This window comes from Purpureocillium takamizusanense, chromosome 5, assembly GCF_022605165.1.
Source record: "Purpureocillium takamizusanense chromosome 5, complete sequence".
NCBI lineage: Eukaryota > Fungi > Ascomycota > Sordariomycetes > Hypocreales > Ophiocordycipitaceae > Purpureocillium > Purpureocillium takamizusanense.
The window spans coordinates 2,389,653-2,417,480 of NC_063072.1; the positions used below are offsets into that span (position 1 = coordinate 2,389,653).

The following is a 27,828-nucleotide window of genomic DNA, read 5'->3' on the forward strand; positions in this document are numbered from 1 at the left end:
GCCCAGGCACACCAAGCAACCTACAGACCGACTTGCAGCTCCGCGGCGTTGAGGGCTTTGCCGATCGCCGCACGCAGCAGCTCGCTGTCCTCGACGCCGATGCTGATGCGGACCAGGTGCGCGGGAACGCCATACTGGCCCGCCCACTCCAGCTCCGAGTAGTGCGCGAGCACCGTGTACGGGCAGACGAGCGTGAAGCTCGTCCCGAAGCTCGGCCCCTTGGCCAGCTCGAGGGCGTCGTGGAAGGCGACGGCGGCCTCGGGCCGGTGGAAGCGCACCGACAGCAGGAAGCCGTAGCCGGCACCGGGCTTGCGGAACCTCTCGTAGCGCTCCTGCGAGGGCCCTCCCCACGGGTACAGCACCTCGTCGACGAGCGGGTGCTCGCGCAGCTGCCCGACCACGCGCCGCGCGTTGGCGCTCGCCGCGGCGACGCGCGCCTCGAAGTCGGCGCTGTTGGCACGCAGCACGAGCACGTCGAGCGGGAACATCGTGTCTTCGTACCGTCCGCCCAGCGCCGCGCGCAGGATCCCGCGCTGCCGCGACCACGGGCTCACGACGATGCTGCCGCCCATGACGTTGCACGCGCCGCTGAACATCTTGGTCAGGCTCGAGCTGACGAGGTCGCAGAACGGCGCCGTCAGTACGTTGGCCGGCGTGCCGATGCTGTCGTCGACGACGAGCACGAAGTCGTGCCGCACCGCGAGCCCGTGCAGCCGCTCCAGGTCCACGAGCTTGAGCTGCGGGTTGGTGGGGAACTCGGTGAAGACGGCGTCGATGCGCCCGCCCGCCTCGAGCTCCGCCTCGAGCGCGTCGAGCTCTGCCGATGAGGCATGGCCGTAAAAGGCGCTGCCGAGGCCGAGCACCTTGCTGAGAACCGCCACTGTGTCGACGTTCAAGAAGCTGTGTGGCGTCTCGTGTCAGCAGCTCCGAGCTCGTCCGATGCTCAATGACACCAGAAACGCGATATCCATCCGTGGATTGTGAGGGACGAAACCTACCCAAACATGACGATCCGATAGTCTGGGCGCTCGTTGGCCAGCATCCGCAGGACACCGGCCGTCTGCGTTATGGCCGCCATGCCGCACTGAAACAGGAACACGTCCTCCGCCGTCGCCTGGACGTCCTCTGTTGAGTACAGAGACGCAATGTGACTACGCATGGCGTCGGCCGCCTCCCTAGCCTCCTCCACCGGCAGTGCCTCGCGCCAGCTACGTGTCGCCTTCTCCGTTCTGGACGCGAGAAACGGGGCATTGTGAAGCCAAAACGACGAGAAACGGCTCGAGACGCCGTAGCCCGTGAGCAGCCAAAATTGAAAGGCGACGCGGCCCAGTGGAGCGGGATACGCCACTACGTAGACGTGCCCGTAGGCATGGTCATCGTAGGGGCCCGACGTGGACTCCTCGCCGCGTACCTGCTCCAAGTCGCCATCCAGGGTAACGTGTGCGATGCGGACTAGGTCCTTGCTACCACCAATAGCGTTCGCAACCTTGTCCAGATGTCCTTTGCACGCCCTGGCCATGCGTTCGCTTGGAAACAGCTTCACGGCCTCCTTTGGGGGGACTGCCAATGCCGGACCAGAGGTCGACTCCGCCGCCGCTGCCGCCCATACTATCAGCTTCTTCTCGAGGTCAAGCACGTCTCGGTGGATGTTGAACCGTGGGTATCCGGCCTTGAGGGTGTCGAGTACCTTGGCGTCGTTGCGGATGATGGATACGAAGTGGTCCCATTGGGGCAAGGAGACGCTTATGGCCTGGAAGAGAAAACAAACTGGTCAGTCAAGTCGAGCATCGCGGGGGCAAAATAGTGGTTATTCGGCATTCACATGCTCATCATTGGCGGGCATCGCCTCTCCAAGTGCCGTCGTCATGGCTTCGGCTAGTATCTTCAACTCAGGGGGGTGGGTAAGCAAAGGTGTGCTTCCCGACTTCGGCCGTCTCTCTCACTTATTCACTCATTCACACGCACACTCACACACAGACTCGGATCCGTCTTATTATAAGACATTGAGATACCTACAGTCACAGTTACCTGGCGTAACTTTCTAACCCCTTGTTTGGCTGCTGCGCCCCGGAACCCGGAGCATGACATGAAAACAGAGAGAGCCGCGTTGCTCTGCCGCCCGCCGGAGAGCCACTGCTTGGTTGATGGCCGCCTTAGGCCGTTGGGTGCCTCACGACCAATCTTTTGCAAGTTGCGCGAGCCAGCCGAAGGCCATCCAGCCAGCTGCCAACATGGCCTGTCGATGTGTGTAACTGCTACCCTCCCCCACTCGAGCCGTCCTGCAGTCGCACCGCTTTCAGACCCGGCCTTGATGATAGCCCCATTGTTTTCTGGCGAGTCTCTCGCACGCTATATGTCGTATGCATAAACTTCTCGATCCGGCACGAGGGCATGACGAGCTCGGCGAGATCGCGAAGTGGCAACCAGGGCTTTTGCCTTTCTGACCCCTCACGTTCCTCACGCCCAGCTCTTTGGCTTTGAAGCACCGAACCATCTCGACACTCATTGCAAGGCCACTCGGCCGATGTGTCTACGAACAGGACGATATTTGATCCTCCGGGCTTGCGTCTCATCGTGCGGATGATACTGAGCTCTGCGCACCGCTCGTCATCCATCACTGCAGAGGAATCAATGCCCCCTATGTCTTCCAGTCTTCCCATCGCAAGGATTCACAGCTGTCAGCTCGGCGCCTTTGCTTCACCCGTTACATGTTCAAGCTCTCAGGCTTTCAGCTAGATGGGTTGTGCGGGCTGGGCCTCATGCATCTGCGGTGGAAGGGGCGACGGGTAACCCTCACGGTCACACAGCAGCTTTGGAAGACGAACAAAGATGTGCGACGTCATCCGCGAATAGGCCAAGCATGCGTCCATCCAAGAATGTGTTCGGTTCCAAGTGGCAACTCATGTTTGCGCGGGAAGACTCGAGTCTCGGGGCTCGGCTCGTTCTCTGTCTCGCACATGTGCCAAGGCGGGACCTCGTGTACATACGGGGATAGGGAACTTGCATCGCATGGCTGCCGCGTCTGGCCTTGCCTAGGGACATAAGATCTCCATACCGGTGAGCCCACGGCTTCAGTGGTTCCGGCTGTAAACGCCGCGGATTCCCCATTAGGGTTCGCCTCCAGGCTTCTCGTTTGCAAGGCGAAAACCAATGCAACGTATCCCGCGTCTCTACCGTCTCGCTCGGGGTCGGAGCCTCTCCGTGACCCGGTTCGATATGAACGGAAGAGAGTCGCGCCCAAGGCTTTACATCCTCGACCAAGACGGGCTGAACCTTCGATAATAATTACTTAAGCCTCTCCACAACATTGGCCGAGACGCCTTTGGTTCACTGCCTCTGATCGTCTCTACCGTCTGCATATAGCAACACGAACAGACATAATCTCAATAACGAGGCCCCTCTAAATAACCCTGGCACCTCACTACGCGGAACTCGAAATGCAACAGCCTGTTGCAAATGGAGTGCCAAGCGGCCAGGACAGTGCGTCCACAGCGCCATCGAAAGGAGCCTCCATCACTGAGAGCGACCTCGACAAGATATGGGGCTGGAATAGCATCGTCCCAGCAGCTGAGGAGCGCTGCGTCCATGAGATGATCCAACACCAGGCCCAGGCTCGGCCCAGCGCACCAGCCGTGCATGCCTGCGATGGCAACCTCACTTACTATGAACTGGACCGCCTTGCCACTGTCCTAGCCGACAAGCTCGTCGACCTCGGTGTCAAGCCAAACACGTTTGTTCCGCTCTGCTTCGAAAAGTCGTTGTGGACTACCGTCGCCATGCTCGGCGTAATGAAGGCCGGAGGGGCGTTTGTGCTCCTGGATCCGTCACTCCCGGAGCAACGCCTCCTGTCAATGGTCCGCGAAGCCAATGCCAGGCTGCTTGTGTCGTCCGCCGGCGAGCATGCTTTGGCCTCGCGGCTATGCCCGGATACTCTAGTTGTCGACCATGGCTTTTTCCGTGAGACCGTGGACCATCCGTCCACTCGGAGACTTCCTGACCGCGATCCGAATTCGTTCATTTATCTTGTGTTCACGTCGGGGACGACGGGGGCTCCCAAAGGGGCAATCATCACGCACAAAAGCTCTGCTTCCGGACTCCAGCACCAAATCGACAGCCTACGGTACACGACTGAATCGAGGGTTTATGATTTTTCAGCATATAGCTTCGACATTTCAATTTACAGCGCCCTCACAACCCTCGTGGCTGGAGGGTGTCTATGCGTTCCCAGCGAGCAAGACCGCAAGTCCAGCTTGGCGGGAAGCATAAAGTCGCTGAGGGCAAACACGATATCTCTGACGCCGTCCGTCGCCCGGTTACTTTCCCCCGACGAGTTGCCTCAGCTAAAGACGATGATTTTGGGTGGTGAGGCGCTCCATGTTGGAGACATTGAGCCATGGTGGGGTCGTGTGTTCACAGCCTACGGACCAAGCGAATGCACTCCGACGAGCATGATAAACCCCCATCCGTCGAGCCTGGGTGAGGCGTGCCGACTGGGACGGGGCTTCGGAGTGGTGACCTGGGTCGTTGACGACCGTGACCACAACGTCCTGCTCCCAGCGGGTTGTGTCGGCGAACTCCTGCTTGAGGGCCCCTTGGTGGGCACCGGCTATCTCAATGACCCGAAGAGGACAACTGCGGCGTTTATCGAGGACCCGGTCTGGCTGCTCCGAGGTTCGGTTGACCAGCCCGGGAGGCGCGGACGACTATACAAAACGGGGGACCTAGTCAGGTACGCCGAGGACGGTAGCCTGGTCTTTGTCGGTCGCAATGACTTGCAAGTCAAGATCCGCGGCCAGCGTGTCGAGCTCGGTGAGGTTGAGACTGCGGTCCGTATGTGTGTGCCTGAAGCGAAGCAGGTTGTGGCCGAAGTCGTGACACCCGCGAAGGACGACGCAAGCCCAGCCCTGGCCGTCTTTGTTCGGATGGGCGACTCAAGCATCGCCGAGTCTGGTCTAAGCATGTTGTCCATCACCCAAGACTCGAGGAGAAGGCTAGAGGAGCTCCTGCCAAGCTACATGGTGCCAACGGCGTTCTTCTCCATCCGCGAGATGCCCATGACGCCGACCGGCAAGACAAACCGACGGCGGCTGCGCGAGATGGGCGCGTCCTTTTGCGAGGAAGCTGGGGAAACGGCAGACACGACACCAGGAGGATCGGCAGACGACGGCGCGGTGATTCTGAAAGCCGAGCAACCGGCGTATGCCTTGGCACAAAAAGTGGCTGCGATGCTGCCGCCGTGGCGCCAGCGCGACGTGGCGGCAAACGGAGAGTCGGGCTACGAGGACATCTGTCTATTCCCGTCTGGCCTCGACTCGATCAACATGATGGCGTTGGCGTACTTTATATCACAGCAGTTTCAGGTCGAGGTTGACTTGGAGGTGTTGATGGACCCGAGTACGAGCATCCGCACGCTGGCCGGGGTCGTGACGGACCTGCAGGCCGCTTCATAGATGACAGGCTCTGTGTAAATGACGAGGCGTTTCCCTCTCTGGCTCGCGAACCAAGGTTCCTCCATGTCACGACACGCATCGGGTGAAGTATTGATGGTGGTGCAGCCTGGAGTCATGCCGAGGTGTCAGAAAGCCTGCGGGAGACGACGACCTCACCGTGATGAGCTAATTGTTCTTTCCGGTCTTCCTCCGCCGACGCCGTAATGGCGTTTTGGCGGGCGACGCAGAAGGCGGAGGCGGTGGATCGTGTCGTTCCGGCGGCGTGGAGGCGAGAAGCGGACATCACAGGTGGCTGAAGAAGCGACTGTTCCGCTGACGACGGCATGAGCTTGGGGTTTGGTGGGGTCCATGGATGGCTTGTGGGCCGTGGCTGGTAGGAGGTGCATGTGCGCAAGCGTGAACGTGAGCGTGAGCATGAACAATGAACATGTGGTCCCTTGCTTGCATATTTTGGTGGTACGAACAAAGTATGTTATTAGTGGTGGTGGCGGCCCCGCGGCCAGATCACAAGGTCGCCATCGTCCCATGTTCAATTCTCGGCTCGTTGGAGCGAGAGGTGGTCTCAACTTACAGCGGCATCGGCACCAGTCGGTGGCCCAAGTTGCCCGCCCAGGGCTTGCTCGCCTGCCCGCCCAGCGAGAGCTTGATTGACGCTGTGGGTAAGGTACCTACCAAGCCGACCTGTCCGGGCCTTTCAGCTACGTACCTTCATAGCAGCAACCCAGCATAGGTAGTGGATGGGGCTGCCGCTTTCAGGCCTTTGATGCATGGTGGCATGGAGGCTGGAGACCTACAATCTGCCACCTGCATCCGCTAATGCTAATAATGCTCGCTCAATATTACTGCATCCCTGCATTCCTCGGCCCGTCGACCACAACCATCACCCCTTTCATTTTCCCTTCGTCGTGCTCTGCCCCCCAGCCTGTCCACAGCAGCTGCACAGCGTCATAGGTTTTCATCTTCAGTTCCCTCCTGATCCTCCCCCCTTCCTCGTCGCAGGACCCATCGTCGGCCGTCCACCACCCGCGCCCATCCCATGCGTGTCCGCCCCTACACGCCATCATGAACGGCCACTTCTCTGCCGTCGGCGACAAGCCCGGGGGCGCATCCAGCTACGAGCATGGCGTCCAGGTCATTGACGAGGACAAGGAGTTCAAGTGCGCGCGCTTCATTCCCCCATTCCCCCCTCGTGTCACCCTCGCGACCGTCGTCAGGAGTAGAGGACGAGGTTGAGGATGACGACGAGGACGGAGCAACAAAGAGCCCAGGCTAACATGCGCTTGCTTGCTTGCTTGCGTGCTTGCAGTGACAACCTCAACGACTATCTCCGCCTCAGCCACGTCGCCGAGGCCGGCTTCAACTACCACCTCATATCCGTCTTCGGCTCCCAGTCGACGGGCAAGTCCACCCTGCTCAACCACCTCTTCGCCACTCACTTCTCCGTCATGTCCGAGACGGAGCGCCGCCAGACCACAAAGGGCATCTGGATGTCCAAGAACCGCCGCACCGACAGTCACATGGCCGACAACATCCTCGTCATGGACGTCGAGGGCACCGACGGCCGCGAGCGCGGCGAGGACCAGGACTTTGAGAGGAAGAGCGCCCTCTTCGCCCTCGCCACCAGCGAGGTCCTCATCGTCAACATTTGGGAGCACCAGGTCGGCCTGTACCAGGGCGCAAACATGGGCCTGCTCAAGACCGTCTTCGAGGTCAACCTGCAGCTCTTCCTCAAGGACAAGCAGTGCGTCTCTCCCCCAACACCCCGCAGCGGCAGCCCCTTATTAGGGCACGCACCGTCTCGACTGACAGACAGGCCCTTAGATCCACGCCCCGGTCCCTCCTCTTCTTCGTCATCCGCGACCACATCGGCAACACCCCCCTGTCGAACCTTCGAACCACCCTCATCCAAGACTTGACCAAGATCTGGTCCACGATTTCAAAGCCTCAGGGGCTCGAAAAGTCCACGATAGAAGACTACTTTGACTTCGCCTTTGCTGCTCTCCCGCACAAGGTACTGCAGGAGGACCGGTTCAAGGCCGAGGTCCAGAAGCTAGGCACGAGGTTCACCGCGGGCCACCGGTCCGGCAAGCCCGACGGCCATGGTGACCACGAGCTCGAGGGGGGCGTTTTTCTGCCCGAATACCACCGCCGAATTCCTGCCGACGGCTTCTCCGTATATGCCGAGGGCATTTGGGACCAGATCGTCAACAACAAGGATCTCGACCTGCCGACTCAGCAGGAGCTTCTCGCGCAGTTCCGATGCGACGAGATTGCGCGCGAGGTCCTTGTCGGATTCGACACGACCGTCGCACCTCTCGAAGAGCAGCAGAACGAGGCCGTCAAGCTCGGCAAGATCCTAGTATTGGGCGACCTCGGCACGACCGGCAGCGTGGCTCGCCAGAAGTGCATCAAGGCGTTTGAGACCCAGGCAAGCCGCTATCACAAGGGCACATATACGCGAAAAAGGCAAGAGCTCGAGGCCAAGATCGATACGAGACTCAAGACGTTGTATCTGGGCCAGCTGGCGGCGGCGCACAAGGCGGGCGTCGCGGCTTTCAGCGAGGCCGTCACCCACAAGGTCAAGGCCGGGCAGAAGGCGGGGGGAGGCTACGAGTTCGCCGAGATTGTGGCAAACGAGAAGAAGAAGACGCTCGACATCTTCAAGACGGAAGCCATGGGCCTCGCCATGGAGGGCGTGCCGTGGACCAACTTTAGGTCGCAGTACCAGCTCTTCGAGGCCGAGCTCGACGAGGTCAGCGCAAAGCTGCGCAAGGAAGAGATGCGGCGGCTGGCCACGCGGGTCGAGCGGTGGGTCAAGTCGAGGTTGGGAGAGGCCATTGGGCTCGAGTTCAACAAGCTCGGGTCCGGCCGAGCTGGGTCCGGCGCGCCGGAAGAAGGCGAGCAGCCGACGGAGAAGGACCTCTGGGACCGCATCTGGAGCGTCTTCACTGGCATCGTCGGGGAGGCTGAGGGGCGGTTCGCAGAGCGAGCCAAGAGCTTCGACGCTAGCGACGACGAAGCCGAGGTGGGCATGTGGCGCCTGCGCCGCAAGAGCTGGGTCGGCCTGCGGGAAAAGATTGAAGAGGAGGTGATGGAGGGCAACATCCTCCTCAAGCTTCGGGAAAATTTCGAGGATAAGTTCCGCTACGACGAGGCTGGCGTGCCACGGATATGGCGCCCGTCGGACGACATTGAGGGCATCTACACCAAGGCGCGCGAGTCAACACTCACTCTCATCCCGCTGCTCTCGAGGTTCCGACTGTCAAAGACATACGGCCCGCCGAACCTGCCGGGCTTTGTTGGACCCCAGCCCGGCGGCGTCGAGGTCGGGGACGAGGAGGATCTGGCGCCCATCGGCGGTGTGGACGAGGAAGAAGGCAAGAGCCTCGAAGAGGAGATGACGGTGCTGAGTGAGAGCAAGCGGCAGGACCTGGTTGTGCGCTTCAAGAAGACGGCCGACGGGGTGTACGTCGAGGCCAAGCGTAGTGCCATTGGCGGCGTCGCGCAGGTGCCGTGGTACTTTTACGGCCTTCTCCTGGCGCTGGGCTGGAACGAGATCTTTATGGGTACGTCCCTCGTTCCCAGGGTTGCCGATCGTGCTAACAAGGGAGAACAGTCTTGCGCAACCCCTTCCTCTTTATCCTCATCATCATGATTGCAGGAGGAACGTATGTGGCTTACACGCTCAACCTCCTGGGCCCGATGATGCAAATGAGCAACGCGGCCCTGAACCAGGGCGTCGACATTGCCAAGCAGCAGCTGCGCGACTTCATCGCCAACTCGGAGACGGCGAGGCAGGCTCTGGCTGTGCCGGCCAACAGCAACGGCACGCGCGAGGACATTGGCATGGACGACTTGGACAGCAGCGGCAAGAGGACAACGACGAGACGGGCCGAGGAGCACGATGACGAGATTTGATGCACTACGAGCGATTCCGCCGCCTGTAGGAAGAGGACGCGCGGGTGACGTCGGGACGACGGGTTGATATGATGATGTCTAAGACGGCTTAAACGGGGTTTGATCCCCCCTCTGCCTACGTGTAGAAAAAGCTGTGCCGGGTTTAGGCGGTTCTAGTCTATAAGTACATTTGATATCCAACCAATCCTTGACTCCTGCTTGTTTTCAGTATGATCCCTGTATACCAAGTGCATAATATGACCGCAACGCCGTGAAACCTTGGAATTCGATGGCAAGGAAAAGGGGGGCGGCGCAGGTGCCTAGAATGCCTCGAGGCCCGCCGGCGCGCCATACCACGCGCCCAGCTCATTGATCTCCTTGTCTGCGGGGCCTGCAGTGAAGAAGTCGGTCAGGCGACTCGTCTCGCCGTCGTCGTCGTCGAGGGGCCACTCGACGCGGATGCCGTTGTTGCCCTTGGCCTCGAGCATGTCCTTTGCGGTGCCCCAACTGAAGCGGCACTCGGGACCCCATCCGAAGAGCGGGTGCATGTTGTTCTTCATCCAGCCGACGCAGCGCGCGTCCGAGGGGTACCCGGAGCCCCAGGCCATGGAGGCGGCGCCGTCTTCGCCGTTTCCGTCGCCACCTCTGGCCCTGTAGAGCTCCTCGAGGGCAGCGTCGCGGGTGACCTTTGCGCAGACGGAGGCGGCGCTGACGCAGGGGTACAGGCTGTCGGCCTTTTTGGCGACGGTGATGCGGGCGGTGGGGAAGACGCGCTGGAGCTTGGCCTGGTAGGCGGCGGGCTGGCCGACGGTGTCGACGTAGATGTGCTGGACGTTGACGCCGCGGGCGTAGACGCCCTTGATGAGGTCGACGGTGGCGTCCATGGCCTGGGCGTTGAGGTTGTAGGGGGCGGCGGGGCGGAGCATGCCGGCGGCGATGTCGCGGGCGGAGAGCGAGGCCGTGGCCCAGCCGCACGAGGCGTGCAGGTCGGTGCCGGGCGTGCAGAGGGCGCGCATCAGGTCGGAGCGGAAGGCCGGGGTGAGGACCTTGGAGTCGTCGAAGCGGTGGGCGGGGGAGCGCAGGAGCGGGTCGGAGAGGGCGAGGGGGAGGAAGAAGACGCCGTAGACCATGGGGCCGAGGACGGGGCCGCGGCCGGCCTCGTCGACGCCGAGGGCGCAGGGCGGGCCGGTGGTGGTGCTTCTACTGTTGCTGTCGCTGTCGTCGTCGTCGTCTTTATCGCGGTTGACGTTGTCGGACATGGAGGAGGAGGAGGCCGGTGGCAGGAGGGAGGGCGGGATGGGCGAAAAGTGCGTAAAGGAGGCACCCGAGAGGAGAGGCTTGCGGTGGACCGACGGCGGCACATAGGTCGACGAGGAGGGGGACGGAGGCGAGGCGGCGCTGGCGGCGGCGGCGGCGTCGTCGTCGACGACGTCGACGAGCATGGGCTCATCCATGGTGTGTCGTTGTCGTCGGGGTGGTGGTGTCCCGGGCGAGTGAGCCGATGCGCGCGGCGCGGCGCGGCGCAACACGCAGAGGATGAGCGCGCGACGACGGGAGGGAGAGAAGATGGCGCTAGTCGTCAATATGGTGCGCGAGTGCTCCAGCGACCCGAGTCGAGTCGAGTCGAGTCGAGGGTAGGGTCGGACAGGGAAGCAAGAGAGGGAGTGCGAGGCGGTGAGGGAGGAGCGGAGATTGGCCCAGGACAGGATAAGAAGATGATGTCGAGAGGCGTTGAGAGGAGGGAGAGGAGGTTGTGCGAGAAGTGGATTGTCGCAGTTGGAGCGACACACACACACACACACACACTGACTCGGTCTGTCCGCCGTGGTTAATTGGGGCTTATATTAAGTAACAAACATCAGGGTTATTAGCTTTGGTGGTGGTGGTGGTGGTGGTTGATGGGCAGAGCGGTCGCCCCGCGACGCGTCCGAGACGCGAATTAGGTCTAGCGAGGGTCAATCCAATCCATCCATCCATCCACGACTGTTAGCGTGTTTGCTTTTTTTTGTGTGTAGAGTGCGTGATGTTCCTGAGTCCAAGAGAGGCAGGCAGACAGACAGGCAATTACTTGCATACATGGCTGCTGTTGACGCGACATGTCGGACAGCAGCGATATCGAAATGCACATGGTAGAGTGTTTCTCAGGCGCATGCAGGTAGTAATGGTTAATGGGTGGGTTTCCGCTGTGAGACGGCAGGCGGGACGCGCATGATGGAGGCGGTCCGGTTCCCCTGGGCTTGTGCTCTCGGTCTTGGTGCTACGTGCAGTTGCGCATTGAACGGCGGGGTCGAAAGAACCATGAATGGAGAGGCTGCGTCGCCTTCTTTCTTGCAAACTTTTCTCTTCCTTTGGGAATGTGGCATCCATGCGAACGACTACAAGGGTTGATTTACTGATGTGAGGGCTAGGTATCCTCGTAGATGGGCCATCCAATGATACGGTACAGTACCTTACCTACGCAGCTCATCGCAGTGGGCACCCGGCGGCATGCAGCACCACCAGCACCAGCCGCCCCGACCTATGCGGGCCTCCCGTACCCGCGCGCCAGCGGGCACCTGGAGGCACTGGAACGACTGCTGCCCGCTGCGGCGCTCAACCCCAACCCCCAAACTGCCCTGAGGTACCTACAGTAGGTACCTACACTCGTGCCCTGTGCTGTGCCAACCACCACTGAGGGGCTGCCTGGCGCCCGCTGGCTGCCGGTCAATCTTCAACACGTCAACAAGCGCGTCGTTGTGACCCCAAACTTTCCTCACCACCACCAAACTTCCTTCCCGACCCAGCTCGTGACGCCTCGCCCCGACGCCGCCGCGCACACACCACACCGTACCCCTTCGACGCAACCTCCTGCAACGCGCAGCAGCAAGTGCATAATCGCAGGATACACTCCCCTCCCCGCCTCGATCCCACGCGCGGGACTGCGCGCAACCATTGACTGCCGCCACCATGGCTCCGCGCGCGAGGCGCGGTGACGCCGTTCAACAACAGGCCATCCACGAGTTTGGAAAACAAGGCCGGTATGTTTCTGTCGCCCCCCCCCCTCGTCAGCCTCGCCGCTGCTTCCACGTCTTTCTTCATACTAACCTACCGGCGCTTCAGGAAAACGGGCGTCTTTCTCCCCGACGATGGAGCGCGCGACGAGCACGGCATGCAGCCTCTGGAAGCCATCTTTTCGTCGCCGCGCAAAACGAACGGCGCACACCATGACGATGACGACCAAGATGATTCTGGCAGCGAGGACATGGAACTAGCATCCAGTGAGCGAAACAATTTCCGCCTTTCCCTTGGGAATCCTCACGGCGCGCTACTGACCGCTCCGTGTTCGTCCGACAGGTGGTGGCCCCGGCCCGCGAACCCTGCTACGGAACCAGCGCAACACCAAGCTCCCCCTTCCCAAGAGCAAATCGCCCCTCAAGACGAACCTGAAGTCCCCTGCGCGTAGGAACCCGCATATGGAGCAGCGTCTTTCTTCTCCCACCCGCCGCTCCCTTGGCGGCGACCGCGACACCACCGTGACCCGCCGGCTCGACTTTACCGGTAAGCCCGATAAGTCGTCCAAGCTCGGCGGTGCCAGGCCAAAGGTCAACGGCGTGGCCAGCAAGAGGCGGCTGCCCTCCTCTAGCGATGACGATGACGAAGACAACGACGACGAATCGATCATCGGAGGCCACACCGACCTGGCCGTCGACGACATGGTGGAGCAGTCGCTGCAAATGGTCGACGCTATGGGCGGCGACGATGACAACAGCGAGCTTGGTGACACGCAAGTCAACGAATCCGCGCACCAACTACCCGAGGCGGACGATGACGACGAGCCCCCGGTGAGGAGACCCAGGGGAAGACCGCCAGGCTCTAGTCGCCCGAAGCCGAATGCTCAACAGCCGCCACCAACTAAGAAAAGGAGGTCGCTCAGGGGCTCGACCGGCGGCGACGACGTGGGCGGCACGCGACAGGAGGAAGAAGACGACGACGACGATGAGCCACCGCGGCAGGCCAAACGCCCGCGGACAAAGGCTCCGTCCGCTTCCAAGGCAGCGCCCGCACCGACGAAGCCGCAACGAGAACCGGCCAGCAAGGCCAAAGGGGCCAAGACGACCAATTCCAACCCCAACCCCAACCCCAAGGAAGTTACGCAACCGGCGGAGAAGCCAAAGGCAAAGGGCCGGCCGTCCAAGAAGGCCAGGGCGCTGGAACCGATCGGAGAGGACGCAGGGGAAGCTTCCTTCATGGCCTTGCAGCGCGGGCCCCCTATGCCCAAGTCGCGCGGCCTCGTCTCGGTGCGCCGCGACCCCGACGCCGTGAGCCAGACACGGTCCGGCCGCCACTCGTACCGGCCCGTCGAATACTGGCGCGGCGAGCAGGTGATCTGCGAAGAGGAAGAGCAAAACGACGCCTTCCACCGCGATGAATTCGTTGTGCCAACCATCAAGGAAATCGTCCGCGTCCCACACGAAGCGCCGCCCTCACGCCGCGCGCCGCGCAGCAAGGCCCGCGCTAATGCCAAGGGCAAGAACAGCCTGGCCGTGGTCGAGGACGAGGAACTTGAGGAGTGGGAGCTCAATCCGGGCACCGTGACGGGCGAGATCGTCCTGTGGGAGCCCGAGCACGAGGAGCACCCGCCTGCCGACGACGAGCCCGTCCAGGTCATGGACGACCGCATCGCCATCTCGGCCGACGCCATCCAGACCTCGGACATCAAGGACGCCACCTTCCGCTTCGCAAAGACGCTCACCATGCCCTTTATGGGCGCTGGCGTCGTCGATCTACCCCCCGGGGCCGAGAAGCGGCCCAAGAACTCGCGCAAGATGCACATGGTCTTTTTCGTCCACTACGGCAAGGTCCTCGTCACCATCAACGAGGCCCAGTTTCGCATCTCGGCCGGCGGCACCTGGTTCGTCCCCAGAGGTGAGTTCTGGACTCTGCCCCTTTGTTCTTCCCACGATTTTCCGTTCCCCCTTTCCGCACCTCAACCCCCTTCCTGTTCAGGGGGGAGGGGCAATTGTTCATCGCAAGAGAGCTGTGCCCTGGCTGACCACCGAGACTGCAGGAAACTACTACAGCATCACAAACGACTACGACAACCCCAGCCGCATCTTCTTCGCCCAGGCTTGCGAGGTCCGCGCCCCCGACCCAGACGCCTCGCAGCTGCACAACGACACGACGGGCGCCCTGGGCTACTGAGAGAGAGGAAATCCGATGCCGCCGCCGCCACCATTGTGTTTGTCACCTGCGATCCGCCGCCTAAGAGAGAGGGGGGGCTTTTAACCCCGATGGCCCAGTACATATTATGCTCTCTCATCTGCCCCCCTCTCTCCCTCTCTCTCTCTCCACCTCTCCCACTGGCGCCCACCACCACGCCCGCAACACCACCACGCCTTTTGACATCCAGAACGAGCCTCTGTTTGCGTCTTCTCATCTTTATTCATCTTTTTGTTCGAACCATCCGGAGTTTTGGAGGCCAGCGCGAGGGGGAATTGGTAGGGGGAATGGCGGGGTTTGGGTGCGCGCGGGGTGTCGCACCCTGTTTTTGTCGTTGTGTGGGCGGGGGGCGGCGAACGGGCTCTCTACTTTTGCCCTCCTCATCCCCTTGTTTTTTTGTTGACGCGTCCACGAGATGATTGTACTACTGTCCAGCCCAGTTTGCTTCGTCTTGGTATCGTCCATGCTGCTATGTCATTCTCTGCGTGCTATATATCCAGTCAGACAATTCACCAAGGCGCTCATTCGCCTCATCCCCGTGCGGCGGGCAGATTTGAGAATTCTTCTCTCCTTGTGTGTGTGTATGTGTGTAATCATCATTATGTCTTCGGGTGAGTAGCGTGCCTCGCTACGGAGCAGTAAAACCAACACCCTCGTATCTAACACCCAACCGTCCGACCTGTATCACCCAGAACAACAGGTGCAAACGCCGTCTCTCACCAGCCCGCTATACATTACGTAGTATACAATTGCGATTCGCAGAGGCAGACAAACCTCAGCCTCCCAATCAGCAGCAACACGTCAAAGGTCGAGGCTAAAACTCCTCGTTGAGCACCTTCTTCAGAGCCGCCATCTCCCGATCCAGCTCCGCAATCTTCCTCTGCGACGCGTCGAGCTTGCCGAGCAGGTACGTGACCCGGCCCGCCGTCTCGTTGGTCTGACGCGGAAGCGCTCCCAGCAATGTGAGCTCCTGCTCGACCGAGCTTATGCTCTTTGCCTCCACCTTGGACAGCTCCGTCAAGGCGGCAAGGTCCATCTTGGCCTTGAGCACGCGGTCGCGCACAAGCACGGCAAATGCGGCTTGGTGGAGGGGCTTGCCCGCGCGGACGAGCTGGGGCCGGCCTTGGTGAGACTTCAGCGAGATGAGCTCCGAGCTGGCTAGGGCCTCGAGCGCGGCCTCGCCATCGGCGGCCGAAGGGGTCGTGGAAGATGCAAAGGCCGGTGACATGAGAACCTGGTTGTATCTCAACGATGGGGCTTCGGCGAGAGCCTTGACGACATGCCAAGCCTGCTGCATGGAGTACTTCTTCTCTTCGCCCGCCTTGGGCAGGAGGTACATTTTGACAATGTCCGTGGCACTTTCGCCCACAATTTCATCCATGGCTTGTCGCGGGCTCTGTCCGGCCTTGATGCGTCGCGAGAGGAACTCGAGATCTGTCAGGCGACCCCCAAGTGTCTCGATGCACTCGTCCAGTCCATTAAGGTTGTGTTGGGCCCGGAGCGTCTTTTGTTGGCCTTCCTTGGTCTCGCTGGCTTCGCCCTCCAGTCGCTGTTCCTCTTCCAGGCGGCTAAGAACAAAGTTCTTGGCCACGCTGTGATCGAGGTCGCCAAGAGAGATCGTGCGGAAGACCCTGTCCGGCATGGCCTTGGACAGTGGCTTCGAGTACGCCGAGTCGCTAGTCAGGAACACAACGTGCGCGACGTTGTTTTGCACAATCGTGGCTGCCCACTCCGCAATCTTGTCGTACACAAAAGATTTGTCATCGTTCTTATGTAGAAAATTGTCGATGACGATGACAGGTCGTCGCTCCGGATGAGCCTCAAGGAACGCGTCTTCGGAGAGCGCGGCATCCTTGTCCTTCTTCGACCGCCCAGAGAGCGCCACCTCCTTGAGTGCCGTTGCAGTCGTATGAAGGATGCTGTTGACCTGTGATTCCAGCGTCTCGGAGAATCCTGCCTTGACGCCCGTTGTGCTTTGCACAGCAAGATCCACCATGCTGCTCAAGCTGTTGGCCCACGAGAAGATCGGTCGATATCCCACGGCACTGGCTAATCGCCTCAGCGTCCCGGCCTCGCCGCTGGCATCCACAATAGGCCGGCAATCAATCATGAGCACGTTCTTGCGTCCAGGAAGCGCTTGGTCCATGACCATCTCCACCTTGCCGGAGCCCCTTGGGCCAGTGACGACGATGAAGGTATCTGAGCTTCCATCGAGCCATCCTTGCAGCTGCTCAATGACATCACGTCGATGGTTCCAAACGGTACTCAACCCTTCCATGCGTTCCTTGTTCTTGCCGCCGAAGCTGAAACTCCCTGTTTGAGACTTGAACCACTTGTAGAGGCGGGATTCGGTGAAGCGGAGGGATTGTTGAACATGAAGCTTGACGAAAAACTTGCGGATGGGGTCAAAGACCATGACTGAGATGCCCGCAATGAGGGCCGCGACGATGGGGATGACGATTCGTGGATGATTGGTGAGCCAATTCCAGATGCTGTGCGCTTTGACGCGTTTCACGTACGAGAGGCGCAGGACCGTGCCATCTTTGCCTCCTCCCATGCCGTCCGTCACGACGAAGCCGTGGAGACAGTTGCGCGCCATGATGGCGTCTCTTATCCTTGGGAAGCCAATGATCGCATGCCTCGGCGTCTCCTTGGAGTCCCAGGCCTGAGGGAAAATGTCGGCAATCTTGCCGTACCGACGGAAGAGGCTATACAGGATTTCTTCAGAGAGCTCTGCCGGGGTTTGGCCCGGTTCCTGGGGAACAAATTCGACTCTGACCAGTGATGACGGAAACCTATAGAGGTCTTCGAGCCACGGAGTGCCCCTCACTAGACGAGCCTGAATTCCACGAAAGGGGCTGAACCACGGTTTAAGCGGGCGCTCAGTGAGTTTCCGCAAGAGAGTACCTGCGGGCAACGATTAGCATGCCATGAGCACAGCGCGTTACTAATGATGAAAGAGATACATACCTTCAATCTCGGACGGGCTGATGCTGGGATCGTACTGCACCTTGACGAATGCACCGCCGTCCTTGAGCCTGGGCATGATTTCCGTGACTTTGAGTGACATGTCGGCGGGTATGGCCGACTTGACGAGCCGGATGGGGTCCATGATGCCCAGGGACGAGTTCTCAAACCGCCGGAGAAGGCCTGCTAGGTCGCGGTCAGGCTCAGCGGGCATCCTAAAAAAAGCGGGCAACCTGGCCAAGGAGCTCAGCTTGATTGGGAAGAGGTCTGTACGCGTGTCACGTTAGCGAATCTTGGGTGCCCGAGGGCCAGCATGAGGAGAGACTCACTGTCGAAGAAGAGAAGCGACTCATTATGTTTCACCGAGAAGTGGCCCGTCTCTTTTTCCTCTGTCGTTGTCTCAGCGGTCTTCGTCGTGGTGCTCTCCCACGCGCGACCCGCGGTGCCGCCGACCTTGAAGCCATGGTGCACACGGAGCCGGGGGCTGGTCGTGGTCGCGAGGATGCCCAGACGTCGGAACACTGCGCTGGGCGGAGTTGCGCCTCGCCGGAGCGCCAGCGACGCAAGGCCCCCTGTTGGTATCATATCCCTGCCACCGTCGCACGGCGTGCGGACAACGATAGGTAGCAGAAGGAAAGTGAGAGGTGAAGGAGTGGTGGGAAGAAGTCGTCCCGATCACGTCCACCTTCATTCACACATCATGGTGACGGTTGGGAGCTCGCTCCTTCCTGCCCCGTACGCACACTCTGGCAGAGCTCCAAAGCTCGCTCCACTGCCAATGAGGTCATAGCATTGCCCACCCGCGGGGTGGCTCCATAGCTGGTCGGGCCCGGCAACTCCTTTATCCGGCCCGTCGAATGCTGGTCGCGGTCCAGACTCTGGGCTTTTGATGCCCAAGACCGCGACGACAGTTTGATGGTATGTCGCTGAAAAGCAAGAACATCGGAATAACAAAGCCAGCACGTTATCTGGGATTCTATTTTCCGTATTTTCAGACAGTCTCCCAGAACTAAGCGACCGAAATCTACCCAAATTGCGCCCGTCGAGTCGAGCGCAAGTGGAACTAGACTTCAGCCATCCTAGACCACCATCCTCCTACCGCGTCTCCTCGTCCACGACGCTCGCTGTCGTCAACGCACAATGGGCTGGCTCTGGGCATCACCCTCGGCGCCCAAGCCAACCGAGTCACCACAAGACGCACGCGCCGAACCAAACCCCCCCACAACCGCCCAGACGGCCGCCCCCAACGAACCCGTCGACCCCGAGATCCAAAAGTTCTACGACCTCTTCAAGAACGACGAGTCATCATCACCCTCCGACTCAAACCCTTCCGAACCCGCCAACGACCAGAAAAAGTCCACGTTAGCCTCATGGCTCACCCTAAAAGCGTCCCCCAAGTCCTCGCAGGCGCCGCCCGAGGCCCCCATCGGCGACCCGCTCGCGGAAGCCCTCCTCCCCACCGACATGTCCTGCCGCCAAGCCTTCGACCTCGCCTGGTCCTGCAACTCCCTGGGCGGCCAGTTCAACGCCGTGTACCGCTATGGCGAGATGCGCTCCTGCTCTGATCAGTGGGACGACTTCTGGTTCTGCATGCGCACCAAGTCGTACACTGGCGAGCTCAAGGAGAAGATGATCCGCGCCCACTACCGCGAGAAGGAATGGCGCAAGTACGGCTCCGGGAAGCCCAGCTCAGAGGATATCTGGGAGAGCCGGAAAGAAAAGGTGCCGCTGGGCACCGCCTTCACTGAGAGGGTTGACCCCCCGACGATCGGCGATGACGAGTGGCGGACTGCCGAGGAAGCCAGGAGGAGGGCGGCCCGAACAGAACTTGGGCACGACAAGGCTTCATGACGGCCGAGAAAAACCACATCATACCATTATATACCATATACATAAACCATCACGCAAATCAGGCGCGTTTTCTCTGCTCCATACGATCTGACAAACGCCTGTTGATGTTATTTATTCCTGATTGTCCTGGGTGTGTAACGAGCCGGACGACAAGAAGAGGACCTTGTTCGTTCTTGTGCCTAATTGCACAACTCACCGGTGTATACTCCGCTTGATCACTGGCTTCTGGACTCGAAGCCATCATACAAATTTCCACGACCACGTAACAGATAACCTCCTGCTCACCGGTTGCGCCAGCCAGGCAAACACACGTATAACCAACGTGGGTAAATGTCAGCAGTCACTGGGATTATTTCCCTCGCGAATTTCATATCAGGAGATCTGGATCACAACTACTGCCACAGCAATAGAGGGCTTTGTGTAGTCTATGCCGTTGAAATTTTAATTCCTTTGCTCATTAAAGTACAAATGCAGGGGTGACCACCCTGTTTTCCGTTCCCTGTCATAACCATTGAAAGTGCAACGCAAGCGCAAAATCTAATCAGCTCGTAATCCCTGAACCCCGTGAACCTCCGCATCGTAAACGCATTACCAATTTGGAAGGGGTATCAAGATATTTAGTCGACCTCCTCGACAGTGGGACCGTCGTCGCCGCCAGCGCCGCCAGGGGGGCCACCAGCACCGGGGAAGCCGCCGGGAGCGCCACCGGGCATGCCACCGGGAGGACCGCCCTCGGAGCCGTAGAACTTCATCATGATGGGGTTGGCAACGGCCTCAAGCTCCTTCTGATGCTCCTCATACTCCTCACGAGTGGCCTGCTGGCTGTCGTCGAGCCAAGCGACAACCTTGTCAATCTCGGTCTTGAGGGTCTCCTTGTCGGCGGCCTCAATCTTCTCGTCGACCTTGGGGTCGGACAGAGTGTTGCGCAGAGAGTACGCATACGACTCGAGACCGTTCTTGGCAGCAACACGGCGACCTTCGGCCTCATCCTCGTCCTTGTACTTCTCGGCATCGGCAAGCATGCGCTCGATCTCCTCCTTGGACAGGCGGCCCTTGTCGTTGGTGATGACGATCTTGTTGGACTTGCCCGTACCCTTCTCAACGGCGGAGACGTTCATGATGCCGTTGGCGTCGAGGTCGAAGGTGACCTCAATCTGGGGCACACCACGAGGAGCAGGAGGGATGCCGGTAAGCTCGAACTTGCCCATCAGGTTGTTGTCCTTGGTGCGCTGGCGCTCACCCTCGTAGACCTGGATGAGCACACCGGGCTGGTTGTCGGAGAAGGTGGAGAAGACCTCGGACTTCTTGGTGGGGATGGTGGTGTTGCGGGGAATGAGCTTGGTCATCATACCACCAGCGGTCTCGATACCAAGAGACAGAGGCGCGACGTCGAGAAGCAGGATCTCGTTGGTCGACTTGGAAGAGGTGTCGCCAGACAGAATGGCAGCCTGAACGGCAGCACCATAGGCAACAGCCTCATCGGGGTTGATGGACTTGTTGGGCTCCTTGCCGTTGAAGTAGTCGGCAATAAGCTTCTGGATGCGGGGAATACGCGTGGAGCCGCCGACGAGGACGATCTCGTGGACCTGGCTCTTGTCGATCTTGGCATCGCTGAGGACGCGGTCGACGGGCTGAATGGTGGAGCGGAAGAGGTCCTGGCAGAGCTCCTCAAAGCGGGCGCGGGTGATGGAGGTGTAGAAGTCGATACCCTCAAACAGGGAGTCGATCTCAATGGACGTCTGGGCAGACGAAGAAAGAGTGCGCTTGGCACGCTCGCAGGCAGTTCGGAGACGGCGCAGAGCACGAGCGTTGGTAGACAGATCCTGTGTTTGAAAGTTAGCTTTAGTACTTTGAAAAAGTGGGGACGGGTCGCTGTCGTATCCGGCGGTACTCAAGTTGCTGTCGTGCCCGGCGTTGCCACCATGGCCGTCGTTGCCAGCATTTCCCGAGTTGCCTTCGTGTCTGGCGTTTCCCATGTTTCTGGGAGATCTCACTTTCTTAAATTTCCTCTTGAACTCCAAGACAAAATGATTGACAAGACGGTTGTCGAAGTCCTCACCACCCAGATGAGTGTCACCAGCGGTGGACTTGACCTCGAAAATGCCCTCCTCAATGGTCAGGAGGGACACATCGAAAGTACCACCGCCAAGATCGAAAATGAGGACGTTGCGCTCGCCCTCAACCTTCTTGTCCAGGCCGTAGGCGATGGCGGCGGCCGTGGGCTCGTTGATGATACGCAGGACGTTGAGGCCGGCGATGAGACCAGCGTCCTTGGTGGCCTGGCGCTGGCTGTCGTTGAAGTAGGCAGGGACAGTGACGACAGCATTGGTGACCTGGGTGCCCAGGTAGCTCTCGGCAGTCTCACGCATCTTGGTCAAGACCATGGAAGAGATCTCTTCGGGGGTGAAGGTCTTCTGCTCGCCCTTGAACTCGACCTCGATGGCAGGCTTGCCAGCCTTGTCGGTGACCTTGAAGGGGAAATGCTTCATGTCGGCCTGGACCTCAGCGTCGTTGAACTTGCGGCCAATCAATCGCTTGGCGTCGAAGACGGTGTTGTGAGGGTTCATGGCGACCTGGTTCTTGGCGGCATCGCCAATCAGACGCTCAGTGTCGGTGAAGGCAACGAAAGAGGGCGTGGTGCGGTTGCCCTGGTCGTTGGCAATGATATCGCATCGATCCTCGCGGAAGATGCCCACGCACGAGTACGTGGTACCCAGATCGATACCGACGGCGGGACCCATGATGACGTTTGTGTGTGAATACGGCTGTGATGTGTGGAGGGGGGTATGCTGCAAACAAAGAGACGGCGAAACAGCGAGCCAATTCAATCAATGAATTGAACTGCGTAGAAGAAGGAAGGTGCGATGTGTGCGGGTATGAGAGGAAGGATGAGGGAAAAGAGTTTCGGGGCGAGTTGGGCGGTTGTGAGAGGCATCTAAATAAAAGAAGGCGGGCGGGCTTCGATGTGCTTCTACACTGTTCCAAGCCAGCCCACCAGAAGGTTGCAGGGGGTGCCGGAAGGCTCTGGCAGCCACTGGCGGCCGCTGTACCCCGCTAGAACCGCTGGCCAGGCAGCGGGCGACCCGGGCGCCCGTCCAGCTGGAGCGCTTAACCGATGAATCAATCCACCAATCTCTGCAGTGACGATGGAGCTGCAAGGGTCCTTTCGATGCCGCTCGTCACTCGCTCGCTCACTGCCTTTGCCCGGCGCCCTTGCATCATCATGGCCGCTGCCCCCCGAAGCTGCTGGTGTGCCTCCAGAGAGTGGGGGTGTCCTTTTTTTTTTTTTTTTGATGTCATGGCTGCCCGTCGAGAGCTCCCGAAAATTCCATGTCGCGGGGCACCGTCGTCACCTCTCCAAGTCGCCGGAACCTTGTCTCACCCGCGGAATCAGGCGGTCTGCCAGGTAGCACATACCCGTTGCCCAGGTGCCTGCCCCACCTGTACCCTCTGGAAGCTCGACGATCAAGTTGGTCGCTTGCTGGCTGCCCTGCCCCTCTTTTCCCGTCCCCTCCTCGTCCGCGTCGCTCGCTCACACCACCAAGCTCGCTGCCTCACTGCCCCTCCAGGTCCCTCGCCGCCGCCACCATGATCGCGAGGGGCGCTGCACGATGAGACGAGACGACCGAATTCTGCGCAAGCGAAACGGGCACGCCCCATGCTCTAAAGGCCCAGCCGGCATTCGACTCGAAACCAACCAAGACGAGCGAAACTCGAAGCAACATGCAGCATGGCCTGCCGAGCTGACAATGGTGGCAGGCTTTTGGTCCGTCCACTCGCCCAGCGCAATTGAATTTTCGCTTCCCTGAGCTTCTGGTGGGTGGCGAGGCAACGCCTCCTTGACCCGTTTTGGTGGGCCATCATCGTCCGTCCGTAACCCGCAGCTTTTACACCGGCGGGGCCATTGTGGGCGCCATCTGCATGCGGGAAAAACTGGGATCGCGCCAAAACTGCGTTGGCACGGCGAATGATGGACCCTGGTGAGGTGCCTCCTTGAGTCCTTGGGATCGGTCTCGTCTAGCCTAGCACTCTCCTCGAAGCTCGTTGAGTTCCCCGAGCTCGAGCTCTGGATGCTCGAGATGTTCTCGACGCCCTCTCAATGCAACGCTCCGTCGTAATCTGGTGATTCTCCCCCGTCTTAAATTCCAATTGTCGGTCACAGTGGAAGCTTCTTCTGCTAGTGCAACCGCCGACCGCGCAACGTCAAACTCAGTTTGCCCTGAAATGGCATCCCAGCGAAGAGCTCCCGAGAGGTCCGGAAGCTGGCAAAGGACGGCAGGAAATCGCCGATGCCATCATGGGCTGAAGGCTGGTGGCATGGATCACGCATGTTAAAGTTGATAGAGCCGCCGCTCCCGCCAGAGTACACATGAGCACATGAAACGGATGTGGCCCGAGAGGCGTGAAAGACTCAACGGGGTTACTCCTCTATCAATGGGGGTATCTAACACAAAGGGAGGCCCGCAGCCGACGTACCATCCTCTTTCAGGCGGGAGAGGCTTCGTTCAGCGTCGTCTTGAGCCCTTGTCTTCCGCCAGGGCTCTCGAGCCTTATTCCCGTGTAATCCTCCGCTCGCATCCGGCGGCCCCTCAACAGATTCCAGAGATAGGGTTTATCGTAGACGACATCTTGGCTTCCGTCACCATCGTCATCGACCGCCGACTTGCTTCCAAGCACCACGTTTCCGAGAAAGAAGCAGCAGGACCAAGACTGGTAGAATGGCCAAGTTAGCCCTTCGGCATCCCATAGTTGCCCGCAGCTCGGGGTACCTACCAGGACCATGAACGGAACAATAGCAACAAATGCCCAGACTACACCCATCTTCTCTTCCGTTAGCACCTTCACGCAGGAGAAGCAGTCCGAATAGTTCTCGCTCACCTTTGCGTCGTAGATTGCCTGCCGCCTGGCTCCTTCGGGCAGCTCTCCCAGTCTGGAGAAGTCGCTGTGCTTCGAGTCAAGCCCAGACGTGTTGTTGAACACGGTCGACATGATGGTAAGACCGATGGTCCCGCCAAAGGGAACAGCAACAGCCATCAGCCCAATGACCGCCGCACGGTGGGCTTTGAAGATGCCAATGCCATGAAGTGGCGCAATCATAAACCGGAGACCCATGCCGCAACCGACCAGCGCCATCATGCCGAATATCGTTGCCGTTCTTTCCATATACAAGGCCCACGCGAGGACTCCAACACCTACCATCTCAATGATTGAGCCCAGGAACAATGGCGGAAACGTCATGCGCGGCCAACGGTTGCAGAGGATGGAGCACAGGTAGATGCCAACTGTCACGATCCATGAGTATGAGTGCGTTCGCAACTGGAACGACGCTGCTCACCTCCAATTCCTGGCGTAAAATAGAGCAACTGAAGGCCTGCCTTGTCTGAGCTGTTCCCCTGTACAGCCAGTAAGCATTCGCCATGTCAGGTGCAATCTCGGGATGTTTTCCATACCTTGACTGCGATAAAGTAGATGTTGCAAAAGTAGAGCACCTATGGCTTTCAGCACGAGGTCCTCTTGGGAACATGAGGGTAGCCGCCTACAGAAAACATGGCCATGCCGGTGGCGCACTCGGTGTAGAAGATCAGCCCAAGATCCCGATTCGTCAACATCGCCCACGGGATCATGGCTCTCTGCCACGGCATCTTCTTGGACAACGCCCGTCCTGGAGAAAGCATCCTCTCCCACGCGAAGAAGAAGCCAACAAACAAGCATCCCACGACAAGAGACACAATCACGGCAGCCGAAGCCCAGGGATAGGTCACGCCGCCCCATGTCAGGCCGAGGATAATGAGGCCAAAGCCAATGACGAAGAGTGCCTGTCCACCCACGTCGACTGTCTTGAGGCGCACCACCAACTTGGCGCGACGCCCAGTCTCAGCCGTCTCGTCGAGCTCCGGGATCGGCTGTGGCCCCAAGAGCTCCTTGCGTAGGACGAAAAAGATGGCCAGCAGGGCAACGGCGGCGATGGGGAGGTTGATCCCAAAACACCATCTCCAGTCGGCCCTCGTCAGGTAGCCGCCGACGACGGGGCCCATGGCGTAGGAGATGCCGCCGACGAACGCAAAGATGGCCCAATTCTTGGCGTTCTCTCGCAGGGTGACTCTGTCGGCGAGAATGGTGCGAACAACGACGTTCAACCCGGCGGAGGCAATGCCTTGGAAGGCGCGACCAAGCAAAAGGACGGCATAGGCGTTGGTTGGGGCTCCCGTGCACAGAGCGCTCCCGACCATCATGATGAGTACGGCCGCGGTGATGGCGGCGTATCGGCCAAATACATCGGCCATCAGGGCCCAAAACGGGATGAACGCAGCAGAAGTGAGGTTGAAAGCCGAAACGATCCAATTCTGCTGGGATATTTCGTTGAAGTCGCTCGCGATCCATGGCAGTGCGCTCGCGATACTTGAGATCAACGAGTCAGAGTAAGCAAGCCAGGTGAACTCGCATGGGGTACGTGTGCGTACATGGTGGCATCAAGCGCTTGCAGAGAGTATGGCCATAGCAGGCCAAAGATGATTTTCCATCGGTATTTTCTCACTTTTGACTTGTCTGCCTTGCAGTCCGGGCATGTTGCGGTTTCCGGCTCTTGTCGGTGGGGACACGTCCTTGGGGGCGGTTTTGGGGACGATTCATCGCGCGACGGGCTGAGAAACTTCTTGTATATGTAGGTTGCCATTGTGAGCGGCACCGGAGACCCTTGGTGCGTGTTGAAGAGGTGCGATGACAAGCGAGAGGCTTCACTATACTAGAGTCGCGCGTGTGATGGACATATATAGTCTAGATGTCCCACAACCATTCTGCCTCAGGGCGGAGTGCTGTCACAGTAGCCGCCCCGGCCACATCATGAGCCACGACAGTCAGGGGTATAATCTGGGGGCCTTCGGCCAGCATTACGGGTCCAGGCATGCTTCGGGATCTTGCACCTCGAATGAGTTCCCAAAGGGATGTGTCGATTCGAAGGCAGAGCCACAACCAGATGGGGCCATAACCAGATGATGGACCAGGGTTCTGGCCATAGGGCTGTGGCTTGATGCCGCAATGCCGTCGGTCAGTCAGGGCGAGGGATGGCATAGTGGGGCTTGCCGAGTTGGCCTCGCATGACTATCCTGATTGGGAGGACCTTGACTGACGACGCCGATGATGCAGCCCCAGGAAGACACGCAAGAGTTTGGTAGACTAAGCACGCTTGACTGCTCTTTTACCCGTTATCCTCACTACAGAGAATCACGCGCGATACAATCGTCCATCGTCTTTGTCTGATGTCGCCTTGCTCTGCTCGGACAGCATCACTCCGTAGGGTTACCATGGGCGTTGAGGCTGGTGGATGGAAAGGTTCTCTAGCGTCGAGGCTGCGCATTGGGGCTGATCCATGCTCAACCGGTTGAAAGACAGGGACTCAGCGCAGCGAGCCAGAACGCGAAGAATACGCGGTGCCTGAGGGCTGGCAGCGACCGGCTCCACCTGGAGAAATGTCAGCCTTCGGTGTGACGGGACGGTCAGCGCAGAGATATGCGGAACACGAGCCATGCGATGAGAACGGCCCTTCGTTCAAAAAGACGCCCGGCTGCAGTAGCCCCTGCCGCCCGGTCCTGCCCCCTCTTGCCGCGCCCAGAGCATCCCGGTTGGCCTCAACCGACCCGGGAATTGCGGGGCCCAGGCGGCTGCGGCTCCGAGGGTGAAGCAACACGGCCGAGGGTGGGGTCCGTCGCCCCCCCGAGCCAAGCCGGGTCGTCCACCAGTCACGTGCCAAAGCAGCTGACCAAGAGTCAGTCAGTCAGAGCCTGGAGCCCCGTCACTCTCGGCGGTGCGGATGTAATGACGAAATTCTAGGCCTCCAAAGGAAGGCCGCCACCAGCCGACTGCTCCACGTTTGGTTGGCGTCCTTTCGTCCGAAGCCCTGCGCACCAGCCAACGGTGCTGCATAGAGTCGGCCGGTCTCGAGCTGGCCCTTCAGAGCCGCTTCGCAGATTCAGAGTCGTACCAAGGCCGGAGAGTCACGACGAAATTTGACGACGCCCAACAGCTAACTTACCATCCTCCGGGGCGCGGGGAAAGGGCTTTTTGCTGCAGCATATAAATTGTACATTTCGGTCCCCGTTGAGGCCGCTGGGTAGCGACCCTGCAGAGAGGGTCCCAAAAAGAGCTGGGCACCGTGCTGGCTATATCAACAGTGATCCATGCTGGCAGTGCGGCCGTGTCAAATGAGCTGGCTGGCTGGCAAGCCACGACGTCAGCAAGATGCAGCGACGCGACAGTGTGGACGGATTGGTGCTGTCATGTTGACGTTACAGCGTGACCGTGACAGTGACAGGTTTCCATTGAGAGGGGCGGCGGATCCATCCAGTGCAGCCCCGTCCCGTCAGGCCCAGGCAAGGTAGGCAGCCCTCCGTTGCATCCTGAAAATCTCGACACGGCAGGAGCTCCGACTGCTGCGCATGCGTCGTACCTGCCCCCAAGAAGTAAAAAA

The 27,828-nt window shown here is 59.8% G+C and overlaps 9 protein-coding genes across 11 annotated transcripts; 4 read left to right on the forward strand and 5 right to left on the reverse strand.

The window, feature by feature from the left end:
• Positions 1-20: 20 nt before the first annotated feature.
• On the reverse strand, positions 21-1,867 carry JDV02_006299 (Cystathionine gamma-synthase; the record flags this gene model as incomplete). The annotated part of the gene is made up of 3 exons (XM_047987678.1): positions 21-900; positions 999-1,750; positions 1,823-1,867. 3 exons carry the CDS (start codon positions 1,865-1,867, stop codon positions 21-23), a joined length of 1,677 nt encoding a protein of 558 aa, XP_047843664.1.
• A 1,570-nt stretch (positions 1,868-3,437) lies between these two features.
• JDV02_006300 (putative NRPS-like protein biosynthetic cluster) lies at positions 3,438-5,793 on the forward strand (the record flags this gene model as incomplete). The annotated part of the gene is made up of 1 exon (XM_047987679.1): positions 3,438-5,793. One exon carries the CDS (start codon positions 3,438-3,440, stop codon positions 5,448-5,450), a length of 2,013 nt encoding a protein of 670 aa, XP_047843665.1. The 3' UTR covers positions 5,451-5,793.
• Positions 5,794-6,268: 475 nt separating this feature from the next.
• SEY1 (Dynamin-like GTPase that mediates homotypic ER fusion) lies at positions 6,269-9,575 on the forward strand. Its single transcript, XM_047987680.1, has 4 exons — positions 6,269-6,607; positions 6,757-7,191; positions 7,272-9,016; positions 9,067-9,575. The coding sequence occupies exons 1-4, from the start codon at positions 6,513-6,515 to the stop codon at positions 9,366-9,368; spliced, it is 2,577 nt and encodes an 858-aa protein (XP_047843666.1). The 5' UTR covers positions 6,269-6,512; the 3' UTR covers positions 9,369-9,575.
• JDV02_006302 (Ribonuclease H) lies at positions 9,451-11,622 on the reverse strand. Its single transcript, XM_047987681.1, has one exon. It carries the CDS (start codon positions 10,799-10,801, stop codon positions 9,668-9,670), a length of 1,134 nt encoding a protein of 377 aa, XP_047843667.1. The 5' UTR covers positions 10,802-11,622; the 3' UTR covers positions 9,451-9,667.
• A 480-nt stretch (positions 11,623-12,102) lies between these two features.
• Positions 12,103-15,104, forward strand: MIF2 (mitotic fidelity of chromosome transmission- protein). Its single transcript, XM_047987682.1, has 4 exons — positions 12,103-12,364; positions 12,447-12,604; positions 12,681-14,252; positions 14,395-15,104. Exons 1-4 carry the CDS (start codon positions 12,294-12,296, stop codon positions 14,526-14,528), a joined length of 1,935 nt encoding a protein of 644 aa, XP_047843668.1. The 5' UTR covers positions 12,103-12,293; the 3' UTR covers positions 14,529-15,104.
• On the reverse strand, positions 14,977-18,282 carry YME2 (mitochondrial escape protein 2). Its single transcript, XM_047987683.1, has 3 exons — positions 17,843-18,282; positions 17,517-17,780; positions 14,977-17,453 (listed from the first exon to the last, which is right to left on the reverse strand). Exons 1-3 carry the CDS (start codon positions 18,096-18,098, stop codon positions 15,361-15,363), a joined length of 2,613 nt encoding a protein of 870 aa, XP_047843669.1. The 5' UTR covers positions 18,099-18,282; the 3' UTR covers positions 14,977-15,360.
• A 141-nt stretch (positions 18,283-18,423) lies between these two features.
• On the forward strand, positions 18,424-19,445 carry JDV02_006305 (uncharacterized protein). The gene has a single exon (XM_047987684.1). The coding sequence runs from the start codon at positions 18,654-18,656 to the stop codon at positions 19,362-19,364; it is 711 nt and encodes a 236-aa protein (XP_047843670.1). The 5' UTR covers positions 18,424-18,653; the 3' UTR covers positions 19,365-19,445.
• SSA2 (Hsp70 chaperone) lies at positions 19,299-22,255 on the reverse strand. 2 transcript variants are annotated; one of them, XM_047987686.1, is made up of 2 exons: positions 21,359-22,255; positions 19,299-21,187 (listed from the first exon to the last, which is right to left on the reverse strand). In XM_047987686.1, the coding sequence occupies exons 1-2, from the start codon at positions 22,103-22,105 to the stop codon at positions 19,982-19,984; spliced, it is 1,953 nt and encodes a 650-aa protein (XP_047843672.1). In that variant the 5' UTR covers positions 22,106-22,255; the 3' UTR covers positions 19,299-19,981. The 2 variants fall into 2 exon arrangements, with proteins under 2 accessions (XP_047843672.1, XP_047843671.1); XM_047987685.1 differs by having other exon boundaries at positions 19,782-22,255.
• Positions 22,256-23,770: 1,515 nt separating this feature from the next.
• On the reverse strand, positions 23,771-27,494 carry JDV02_006307 (uncharacterized protein). 2 transcript variants are annotated; one of them, XM_047987687.1, is made up of 7 exons: positions 25,826-27,494; positions 24,905-25,763; positions 24,815-24,853; positions 24,700-24,757; positions 24,243-24,646; positions 24,138-24,185; positions 23,771-24,074 (listed from the first exon to the last, which is right to left on the reverse strand). In XM_047987687.1, the coding sequence occupies exons 1-7, from the start codon at positions 26,035-26,037 to the stop codon at positions 23,850-23,852; spliced, it is 1,845 nt and encodes a 614-aa protein (XP_047843673.1). In that variant the 5' UTR covers positions 26,038-27,494; the 3' UTR covers positions 23,771-23,849. The 2 variants fall into 2 exon arrangements, with proteins under 2 accessions (XP_047843673.1, XP_047843674.1); XM_047987688.1 differs by having other exon boundaries at positions 24,905-27,494.
• Positions 27,495-27,828: the final 334 nt, after the last annotated feature.

Bases quoted from the DNA above. Each gene is read 5' to 3' on its own strand.
- YME2 (XM_047987683.1), bottom strand. From the start codon at position 18,098: ATGATACCAACAGGGGGCCTTGCGTCGCTGGCGCTCCGGCGAGGCGCA. The intron at 17,781-17,842 runs GTGAGTCTCTCC...ACACGCGTACAG, and splicing joins GTCGCTTCTCTTCTTCGACA to ACCTCTTCCCAATCAAGCTG. The intron at 17,454-17,516 runs GTATGTATCTCT...CGTTGCCCGCAG, and splicing joins CAGCCCGTCCGAGATTGAAG to GTACTCTCTTGCGGAAACTC.
- JDV02_006302 (XM_047987681.1), bottom strand. From the start codon at position 10,801: ATGGATGAGCCCATGCTCGTCGACGTCGTCGACGACGACGCCGCCGCC.
- SEY1 (XM_047987680.1), top strand. From the start codon at position 6,513: ATGAACGGCCACTTCTCTGCCGTCGGCGACAAGCCCGGGGGCGCATCC. The intron at 6,608-6,756 runs GTGCGCGCGCTT...GCGTGCTTGCAG, and splicing joins GACGAGGACAAGGAGTTCAA to TGACAACCTCAACGACTATC. The intron at 9,017-9,066 runs GTACGTCCCTCG...AAGGGAGAACAG, and splicing joins CTGGAACGAGATCTTTATGG to TCTTGCGCAACCCCTTCCTC.
- SSA2 (XM_047987685.1), bottom strand. From the start codon at position 22,105: ATGGGTCCCGCCGTCGGTATCGATCTGGGTACCACGTACTCGTGCGTG.
- JDV02_006307 (XM_047987687.1), bottom strand. From the start codon at position 26,037: ATGGCAACCTACATATACAAGAAGTTTCTCAGCCCGTCGCGCGATGAA. The intron at 24,854-24,904 runs GTAGGCGGCTAC...TGAAAGCCATAG, and splicing joins CCGGCATGGCCATGTTTTCT to GTGCTCTACTTTTGCAACAT. The intron at 24,075-24,137 runs GTAGGTACCCCG...CCATTCTACCAG, and splicing joins TTGTTCCGTTCATGGTCCTG to TCTTGGTCCTGCTGCTTCTT.
- JDV02_006305 (XM_047987684.1), top strand. From the start codon at position 18,654: ATGGGCTGGCTCTGGGCATCACCCTCGGCGCCCAAGCCAACCGAGTCA.
- MIF2 (XM_047987682.1), top strand. From the start codon at position 12,294: ATGGCTCCGCGCGCGAGGCGCGGTGACGCCGTTCAACAACAGGCCATC. The intron at 12,365-12,446 runs GTATGTTTCTGT...CCGGCGCTTCAG, and splicing joins GAGTTTGGAAAACAAGGCCG to GAAAACGGGCGTCTTTCTCC. The intron at 12,605-12,680 runs GTGAGCGAAACA...TTCGTCCGACAG, and splicing joins GGACATGGAACTAGCATCCA to GTGGTGGCCCCGGCCCGCGA.